Below are 10,753 nucleotides of genomic sequence, written 5' to 3' on the forward strand. Positions count from 1 at the left end.
TTGTACGAGTCCGTTGGAACTCGCGGCGTGGCCCAGAGTATACCTGGGAGCGGGAAGACCAGATGAAGCACAAGTATCCCCAGTTGTTCCCAAACGAAAACCCCAGCACTGAAGCTACAACCGAATTTCGGGACGAAAGTTCCTAAAACTTGGGGATAATGTGACACCTTGGGTTTCCCCGGACAATCTTTCGATGTAACGTGTGTGTACGTATATTTTATTAAATGAAAAATTCATGAAACTATTCGTTGTTACATGCTATGCGTATGTAAGTATATGGGTATATATATATGTGTGTGTTATGTATATGTGAGCCGAGACCCTAGAACCCGACTCGAGACCCGGAGTGGTCTCGAGTGAACAATGAACGTGGGCCGGTTTGGGCCGGTTTGGGCCAGAAACAACCTTTAACCTTACCCTCATATAATCGGCCAACTTCTTTCATTTTACCAGTTTCACCAACACTTCTCTCACTCACCCTCATTCTCTAACTCCAAAACCCTAGCACAACACCCTCATTTCCTCTCCTTTCCTTCTTCCTCGGATCAACCGGTAACAAGAACACTCTCGGATTCTAGCTCGAGATCATCATTTGGAGCTTGGTTCATTGATTCCTTGTACCCCTACTTCCAACCGGTTAGCATGAATATCTTCATAGTTGTTTTGCTTGTTTGTCTTGTTACTAAAATGCTTGATAGTGCTTGATTGTTGATGTTTGTTGCTATAAAATGCTTGTTTGATGATAAAAGTGGTTGCTTGAAATGAATTTGTGTCTTAATGAAAATGATCCAGTTTTGTGTTTAAAGGTTTGCTATTCGGTTGTAGTAAGGGTTGGTTAGGAGGTTTTAGGCATAAATGTTTGGGTTTATATGATGAATCTTGTTTGTGTGCCTTGATATTGTCCGAGAAGTATATAGAAGGTTTAAACAGGATTTTGGGTTGGATTGTTGACAAATGGGGTTTGAATGTTCACAAATAATTGCTTGAATGTTATATGAATATGATGATGAACAGCATGAATGTCACTTAAATATTTTGAATATGCCTTGTTTGATCCGATTTAGACACAAAATAGACAAACAGACATGTTTAGTGTGGATAGTACTATGTTTCATGAAAATGCAATATCATTGGTTAGTACATGTCAGGTTCTAGAAGATCTTCAGTGCACGTAATCACGGTTGCGAGTCGCAACCTTTGGTTGCGACTCGAGACCACAGCGAGTTTTGTCGAGATCTCCGCGTTGCGAGTCGCAATCAACACGAGTCGAATCCGGTTGCGAGTCGTAATCACTGCTGTCAAGTCGTAACCAAAACGTGATAAACCGAGACCTCGGTTACGAGTCGTAACCTCGGTTGCGAGTCGCAACCACCCTTGTCTCGACTGGGCTATTTTGGTGTTATTGGGCTTTGACTGTTGGGCTTTCTGTTGACTGGGCTACGTGTTGTTGCTGCTGATTGTATGTTTAGGGCTGACCCAATAACCCAACTGTTTGTTGTTACGCATGTTATACGTGTTTGCTATATGTGTTTGCCGTACGTGTTCGCTGTGTGTTTATTTGTACCCAACTTGACCCATACTTGGTAACCATGCTAGGACGTGGTGACCAACATACTTGACCGGGTAAAATAATCTACCGAGCAACCCAAGGTGAGTTCACAACTTAAAAGCATGCGTCCCGGTGGTTTGGGACACGAGACTAAAACAACCCTATCCCCTTGTAAAGGGGATACCATTTACATTCCTTCCCTAGTTACTGGGAACAAACTTACTTTTCCTTCCCTTGTCATTGGGAAACCTTTTAGTTAATTACTGTTTATACGAAATGCAACCAAACGGCACTAAACGCAACTCTATCACTCAAGTCCCTACTACATAATACCGATTAGTCGCCGGGGCCAGGCGAACGGGTTATTAGTTGATAGCGCTATTTAGGTTTTACCAACCTCACACCGTGCCATGGTATGGGATCGGTCGTGAACTAATGTACTCAGGCATCCGTCAATGATGATAGAACATTGACATCGGGGCATCCTGCGGAAACGCAAACGGTTACCTAGTGTTCGGTATTGGAAAAACAGTTTAGTCGCTAACTTTTGGGGTAGCTCCCCATGGCATGTACAAACGGATAAATTAACTGGTGAAACAAGTTTTTGGTATTTAAAACTGGACTACTAGTGAACTCACTCAGCATTATTGTTGACCCCTTACTGCATGCTTTGCAGGTAACCAGTGACTGAGGAGCTGCTGCTTGGGAATGTGTAGTGATCGTCAAAACCCGTGTGTTGGGTTTTATTTATCTTGAACCATGAACTGTCTTTTAAAACTATTTGGTTTATGCTTCCGCTGTTTTGTTTAAACTTACTATCAAACTTAAGCTAAGATGTTGCTAAACTACTCGAGATAACATTTTACTTTACTATTAACCAATGCTTAGTATAATTGGTGGTTGGATCCTGGTCAGTCACGCCCTCAAAGCGGGTGTTATCCGCAGGTGGATTTTGGGGGTGTGACAGATTACATGAACTTTTGGTGTACATAATGAAGTTGTTGATGTTATATCTTGTGTTTATGTTTAGATTAAGTATGTTAAAGCTTGGATCTAACAAGTTTAAGCATGGATCTTGAAGGATCCATGGTTAAACTTGAAGATGAACATATGAAGCATGATGTGAACTTGAAATATGAATTTTTATGTATAAACTTGTAATCTTGAAGTAATAAAGTGTGTGTAGAACTAATTTTTGAAACTAAAATTCATGAAAAGTTTGCTAAAAATTTAACATAAAGCTTGTTTTTGAAAGATCTTAAGTTATTAAGCATGGATCTTGAAAGATCCATGGTTAAACATTATGTTAAAAATAATGATCTTTCTAGTGAACATAAAAGTGGTCTTAGAACATGATTTACAAACTTTAAGATCATTAAACTCATGGATGAGTTGGTTAATGAAATAAAGTTTTATAACCGTTTGTTAAAATACTCAAGAACACTTATTTTTGAAAAGATCATCTTATGTAAAGTGTAGATCTAAAAGACTACACATTTTTAACAAGAAACAAGTTCACCATGATATTTCATATGGAAAAACTAGTGTATGTTGTTGATGATTGTTACTGGAAAATTGTTTTGATGTTGAAAAGAAAATAAAACATGTTTTCAAAACATAGGAAACCTCCATTTTTAGGGGAAACTATGTCGAAATTTTTATAAAATTTTGACACTTAGAAAATATAAGTTTTGGTGAAACTTAATCCCTAAAAATTCACCTAAAAATATTTACCAAGGTTTCCCTAATTTATGTGTAAAATTACAAGTCAAGAAATGGTGATTTCTTCAAGTTAAAATTAATATTAAGTATATATAATTTTTAGGGAAAATATATATATTTAGTGATCACCAAATTTTGTGCTAAATGTATATTATGTGTATTATATATATTAGTGTATTAGGAACTTGAAAATACACTAAATACTCCCATGGAGTATGAATACAAAAATACACATACAAATACATGAGTATACAAGTATACAAAATTTCTCACAAGGAAATACATGGACAAATACAAGAAAATATATTTATGAAAATATATTTCTTAACATATTATTGAATTTGGACACTATGGACTTAAATATATATTTTTGGACAAATATATAACCTATACCAAGTATTGGAATTTATACAAAAATCGAGCGGATATCAAGAATAACCATATATATATTTTATGGCATGACAAAATATATATTTCATACAAGTCTTAAAAATACATTATTTTTAAGAAATATAATTCCGGAAAGTAATAAAAATCAAAGTATTGATTTTTGGTAAATAATACAAAATACACAAGTATTTACATAAAATACAAGTATACTTTCCTAAGAATACTTGTATAAAAATAATATTGAAAATATTATTTCACAAAATATTTATATTCATTTTTGGAAAAAAAAAATATAAGTAACTTACATGGAAAAGTAAATATAAATTATTTTTAACAACTTATTACCTTGACAAAAAGACTTATAAACAAATATATATATTTTAAGAGTAAAATATATTACACATAATCAATATATACTCAAAGTGCAAGAACATGACAAACGGGCAAGACCCGACAAATAAGGGCACGACCCTCACTAGGAATGAACATACAAAGAACATATACATAAACAAAATATGGTGACTTGTACTTATGTGATTCAAGTCTAGTGGCTAACATTAATAGAACACGTATAGGTCACGACGCTACAAAACCAACTGGTGAAGTTTACGACGCAGGATACGCAAAGTTGTGAGTTCATGTCCCCATTTTTAAACTTTTACTTGTTTTCTAAACTTGGGGAAAATACATGTGCTTTGGTATGTTGATTACAAAAACTAAGGAATGATAATATAGATCATCTGACGTATAGGGTGCCATAAGCACCATTAATCAGTTACATACCAAGACCGCGAAACAAAAGGTTAGATCTAATGGGTTTCAGGCAACCACACTCTTGGCCACTCTTTTACCAAGAAGTGTTTTTGTGTCTCTAGTCGTGAATCGACAAGTAAAAATGCTTATGGTTTGGATGCTTCCTATGTCGTTACACATGTTGATGGCCTAGCTAACCATTAGCGATCTCGTATTCCTTACATTTATAGAAGTACTTATTTCATACAATTACACACCATGCTTTCTACAACGAATGCTTAAATGTTTTACACAAAACTGCATGAATCCACACCAACATTATATTGACGATTTTCCAAAACTTACATGTATTTCAGGTAACTAAAGTGGATGTACGTGCGGTCTCACTCTTGCTCAAGAATGTCGTTTGTGTTTTTAGTTACTATGTGTCAAGACTCCTATGCTCGTTTTGCTGGGTTTGGTTGTTATGTCCCATCATGTGTGGTGATATAAGGATCAAAACCTTTATGTTCGTCTTTGAATAATGTTGTAAACTTTTCAGACAATATTTTATGTTGTGATGTAAACTCAAAACTTAACTTATGTTTTTAGTTATGTAATGTTAATGGCATTTTGAGTTATTTTATGATCATGTAGTATGTTTACCATTCGTATGCAATGAGAACCCTTCAATATCACAACTCGTGCTTCCGCCTTAGAAAGGGCTGTGGCATCGAATCTATACGGTTGGATCCCGAATCAAAACATGGAGGGAATGGGGTCGTCTCAAGCATTCGTATGGCACAAGCATTCGGCTCCCCACTACGCGAGCCCGAGGTTGTTCCGGAAACACAACTGCAAAGTGACCGAGATTATGCGGGATTGACAATAGGCTCATAACTTTGAATTCTACCTGAAACCGCACGACCACCTAACCGGAAAAGCGTTGAAGATGACGTTGGCACAAAAGGAGCGAATCGAAAAAATATAACGTTTGAGTTTTTTTAATTTATTTTAGTGTAATGTTTTTTTTAATTTATTTTAATGTTTTTTTAATTTTATTGTAATGTTTTTTTATTTAATGAAATAGTTTTTAATTTTATAAAGTTAAAAATTAATTAAAAAAATGAAAATTAATTAATTGAGTAATGATAGGGGCTTTATGACTACGCGCTCTAGTGATATAACGTCCCATAAAGCCCATGCATGACGTGTCACGACACTTGTCATATAACGCCCTCTCAAAGGGGATATATGACTACACGTGGCCTAATAATTTAACTTTTTAAGGTTACTTATCCCTTCTCTTTCAAAAAAAACTTGATCCTTTCTCTTTCAACATACAAAGCATTGTTAGATGTTTGAAAGATACTTACAATAAATTGAAATTACAGCCATCGCAAGTTGCAAAATACTCTAATCCTTCGTTTTTTGTAGTTTACTTGTAATTAACTTTATTTTTTGGTTTAAAACATTCAATATTTCAACAGTAGCCTTCCAACAAATTCATAAAACAATTAGGGGTTGTTTGGTAGCCTCTTAATGACCATTCAGATGCTACCTCTTAATGGTTTAAAACCTCTGAATGAATAAGAGGTAACCTCAAGTCTGAATGGTTAAGAGGTAACCTCTGAATGGTAAATCATCACATGTCATATTCTTCTACCTTCTCATTGGTAAAATTCTTAATGGTTCCATTAAGAGGTAGCCTCTTAATGACCATTCAGAGGCTACCAAACAGCCCCTTAGATAACAAGTAACGAAAGAGAAAAACAAGCAACTAAAAAGAGCTACATCGAAAAACAGGCATTGTCTTTCACCATGGTGGAATGTGGATTAGACACAAGTAACAACTTCATCATCCCACCCCTTAAAGCTTAATCATCGAACTTAAGTTGAAGTTCATCTTCCTCTTCAATGTGGTATTCAACAAGGGTAACGCTATCATCCAAATGCTTTCCACGAAAGATGAGTCTCCGGTAGGACCGGGGAATACCAAGCTTATCCTGGATCTTGGATTTCACATCACGGATGGTATTAGAGGGTCTTACTTCCAACGTAAACCTCTTTTCAGTGGGGGTCCAGATGGATATATCCACGTCTCTTGTTAATACGCGCATAAGTAGGAGTTCGGATTCCTTGTTGATGTGACGGTCAGCAAGCGTATCGTTATCGTGGAGAACCATTCCATTAAAGATCAACTCCCACTCGTGACTTCGAATCTCTGACTTATACTTGAGCCTAGCTTTTATACTACCGATCGTTTCTGAAGGTATTACCTCCACTCTAACTGTCTCTCCGATGTCCAGGACATTGATATTTATCTCCGGTCCCCTTGATTTACGCATGAGTGTGAGGGACGCATCGCGGATAATGTAGTAGTCAAAAAGGGTATCCCTATCCCCTAGGACTCTTTCTCCAAAGATCAAAACCTGCTCCTCACAGGGAATATCTTCTACACATTTGATCTTGTTTTTCACATCAGCAATGGTGCATGTGGGGTAGAGCGACAAAGAGATTGTCTTTCCCATGAAAGTAAAGACATGTAGTTTTAGCATTTCCACTGATCTACCAGTGACTGTGATGGTGGATTGTTCCTTGATGTTCAAGTTTTCAAGGGTATGTATGTTCTCAAGCACCTTCCCATTGAAGATCAAGTCCTGGTGGTCAAAGGGAATATGTTCCTTATCCTGAATCTTGAACTTGACGCTACGAATGGTGTTTGAGGGTTTGAATTTGAGAGCGATGATCTTACCGGTGTCAGTCTTGACTGAAATATAACGAAACATACAAAGATTGAAGTAAATTGAAAGCCAAACTTTCAATCAAAATAAACTCATGCATGCCTCATGTGGTACATGATATCTTACAAAATATAAACCAAAAATTCTAATAATTGAATAACGATCGATGAAATCTTACTGTTTATCTCGACATTACGAGACCTATCCTCTCCGTCCGCCATGTTTTGCTCTGGTCTTCACGGTAATTTCCCAGAGAGTTACAAAGTAGATTGTAGAGGATTTAGGCACCGGTGTGTATTTAAGAGCTAAAATTATGAGCCTTTTCATTGATTCTTGCGCTGACCTTCCGTTTGTAAAGTCGTTTGGGTTGTTGGGTAACCAAAATACTACGGTTTCTTTTTATTTTTTTGGCTATTCAAATTTTATATAGCTTGATTAAATATTTATTTTAACAAGTCATGATTGATGATATTTACTATATCTAAAGCAGCTTGGTGTCATGTTGCCATTTGGTTATCAAGATTTATATTTTAAATATGAAGATTGATATACTATTTACCTATTATAAAATTTTACTTTTTTTATTTTTACATAAATGTAATTTTATATAATAAATAATAAAAAAAATATATCTTTAAAAAAACTCGTATATTCCACGTGTTTAATAAGATATAATGTCATATGTTAACATATACAGTCGTCAAAATTTATCTTTTAAAAATAAAATTTAATGTACTATTTACTTATTATAACATTTACTTTGTTAAATATGTATGCTTAACTATTTTTTTTAAATTATTATTATTATTATTATTATTTAATATGATCATAATAAAAATAAACGTTTGTATTCTTATCTGATTTTTTGTTTAAAATTATTATTATTATTATTATTATTATTATTATTATTATTATTTAATATGATACTAATAAAAACAAATGTTTATCCTTATCTAAATATTTATTCTTATCTAATATTTTTGTTTAAAATTATTGTTATTATTTAATATTAGAGATAAATAAGAAAAAAAATAAGGTGAGAAAGCAACAAAAAGTGATACGTGTCAATTTTTTTTATTTATTAGTACAGAAAGATGTTACAATAATTAAACTCCTAAATTAAACTTTTTAACGATGAATGCTACAATAACCATATTTCTAAATTACACTAAATAATACATAATCTACCTCATGCCATGAAATCAAACTAGACCGTACATAAAGTATAGATTTTTAAAAAAAAATTGAGATGGAGAACCAGACCGGTGTAGCATCAATCCGCCCGCCTCGAGTCGATCAGTTCATCATCGTCGGTTAGCAAGTTCTGCATGATTGGGTGATATCCGATTTACTTTGACGTGGGATCTTGCTTGCTCAATATCTGACACATGAGAGTACGTTGTGTAATTCAAATTGAGGGAGTAACCACATGCATGTGGGTTTCAATGGATAGCAAGTGTGGAGTTGAATGATTTTTTAGCAATTTGATTTGAATAAAGCATATCGGCTAGTTTGTTAGCAGAAGTTCGAGTCCTTTGGTTTAGTTGTAATTCAGTATTTGTTTCCTAATTAAGATTCAATCGTTTATATCATTTGATATGCATTGTCATATTAGATTAGTCCTTCAAGTTAACTGTGCAACTTGGAGATAAGAAAGAACTAGCCACTGAAGGTAAAAGTATAGGCTAGTTTAATACAAAAAATGGAAATTTCAAACTCTTGGCGCATAACCTCCTAAAGTTTTGGGTTAATGAAAAAGAGATACTCATTGTAGTTTAACAATGGTGAATGTGTTATTACAAACAATGACTCAGACGATGACCTTATAAGAATAGTGATGTCAAGTAATAACATGCCCTTATTAGATGCATCAAAATTCAAAAGCACAACTAGGTATTTCAAGAGCCCAAAAAGCAAGAAAGGATATTCCCACAACACTATGGCATCTCAGGTACAACCATCTTCATATACAAGGTCTCAAAACTATTCAAGACAAAGAAATGATGTAGGGCTTCCCACAATCATATAAATGGAGGCTTGTGAAGGATGTGTTCTAGGGAAACAAAGCAAACTTCCTTTTAAACCAACACATGAAGGTAAAGGCAGTGGCGGAACCAGAACGATTTAGTTAGGGGGTTATCATAAGCTTATATTCTATACTGGTTCAAATTAGGGGGGTCCTTCTCTAAGTTTGTTCTTCAAAAACTCAAAATTTATAAATAAAAATTCAAAAAGTTCCGGTGACCGGAGGGTCAACGCACCCTCTTGACCCTAGGGGTGTTCATCGAATCGAATATCGAATTTTCGAATTATTCGAATAATTTTTATTTTCCCTTGAATTCGTATTCGATTCGAATTCGATTAAAATCTACCAAAATCGATTCGAATTCGTATTCGAATAAAAAACCCAATTCATATTCGATTCGTATTCGATTAAAATCGAATTCGAATAAATTCGATTTGATTTAGATTCTTTAAAAACATGTAAAAAACTATCAAAATAAAACATAAATTTTAAAGCATCCATAAAGCACGATATCATATTAAAACAGTTCCAAATAAAGTATCATTAATCTAAAATTCAAAACAAGAAATCGGGAATAACTACTCCATATTACAAGTTAATATTTTTAGGGTTTGAAATTTATTGATAGATTTGTTACTTAGGTTTTAGTTATGGGTTATGTAGTTGGTTTGGTAGGGGTAATTTTAATCCTTGGATTTTGAAAATAATTTGTAGTATAGTCTAATAAAAGCTATATATGTATTATATATAAAAATAATAAATAAAAATGTATAATTTTTATTCGAATTTCGAATCGAATCGAATTTGAAATTGTAAATTCGTATTTGATTTACTTGACTCGAATTGAATCGAATTCGAATTCTTATAATCGAAACGAATTCTTGATAATCGAATCGAATTTAAACGAATTTCGAATTTTTCGAATTCGAAACGAATTCTGAACACCCCTACTTGACCCCCCTCTCGTTCCGCCCTGCATGAAGGGCATCCAAGCAATTGGAACTTGTGCAGGTAGATGCAGATGCATGTGGCAGCAGGTATTTATTTCTTTTTATTGATGATATAACTCGAATGTCTTGGGTTTTAAACAGAATGGGTGTGGCATAAAGGAAGAGCTGGTTAATTATGTAAATGACCAGGAGTATGATCCAAGTGTAGAGGTCTCCAAACTACTTATGGGCTAGCTACTACTGCCTATCTTTTAAATATTTCTCCTACCAATGTTCTTCTTGATTACACTCCTCTCCACACTTGGAATAGAAGGAAACATGTGGTCAGTTACCTAAGAATCTTTGGGTGTTTAATTAGCATATGGTCCAGTTCCTACTCAAGCTAGGAAAAATCTTAGTAACAAGTTATAGAAATGTATATTCATGGGATACTCATCTCAGTCAAAAGAGTATTATAGGCTTTATAATCCAACAACCAAATCGTTCAAACCAGAAAAGATGTGGATAACAAGTTACAAAATAGAGCTACATTAAAAGTCAAAAGACACAAGACATCGTCTTTTACCATACTGAAGGATCATAAGCTTGGCTGCTCTAATCTATTATACCTCCATCATCCCTGCCCTGATATATGCATGAA

At 34.4% G+C, this 10,753-nt stretch overlaps 1 protein-coding gene across 1 annotated transcript; it reads right to left on the minus strand.

Annotated features, from left to right (window-relative positions):
* Positions 1-6,270: 6,270 nt before the first annotated feature.
* On the minus strand, positions 6,271-7,358 carry LOC110932795 (polyubiquitin-B). The gene is made up of 2 exons (XM_022176052.1): positions 7,316-7,358; positions 6,271-7,163 (listed from the first exon to the last, which is right to left on the minus strand). The coding sequence occupies exons 1-2, from the start codon at positions 7,356-7,358 to the stop codon at positions 6,271-6,273; spliced, it is 936 nt and encodes a 311-aa protein (XP_022031744.1).
* Between the last annotated feature and the right edge of the window lie 3,395 nt (positions 7,359-10,753).

This window comes from Helianthus annuus, chromosome 1 (genome assembly GCF_002127325.2).
Source record: "Helianthus annuus cultivar XRQ/B chromosome 1, HanXRQr2.0-SUNRISE, whole genome shotgun sequence".
NCBI lineage: Eukaryota > Viridiplantae > Streptophyta > Magnoliopsida > Asterales > Asteraceae > Helianthus > Helianthus annuus.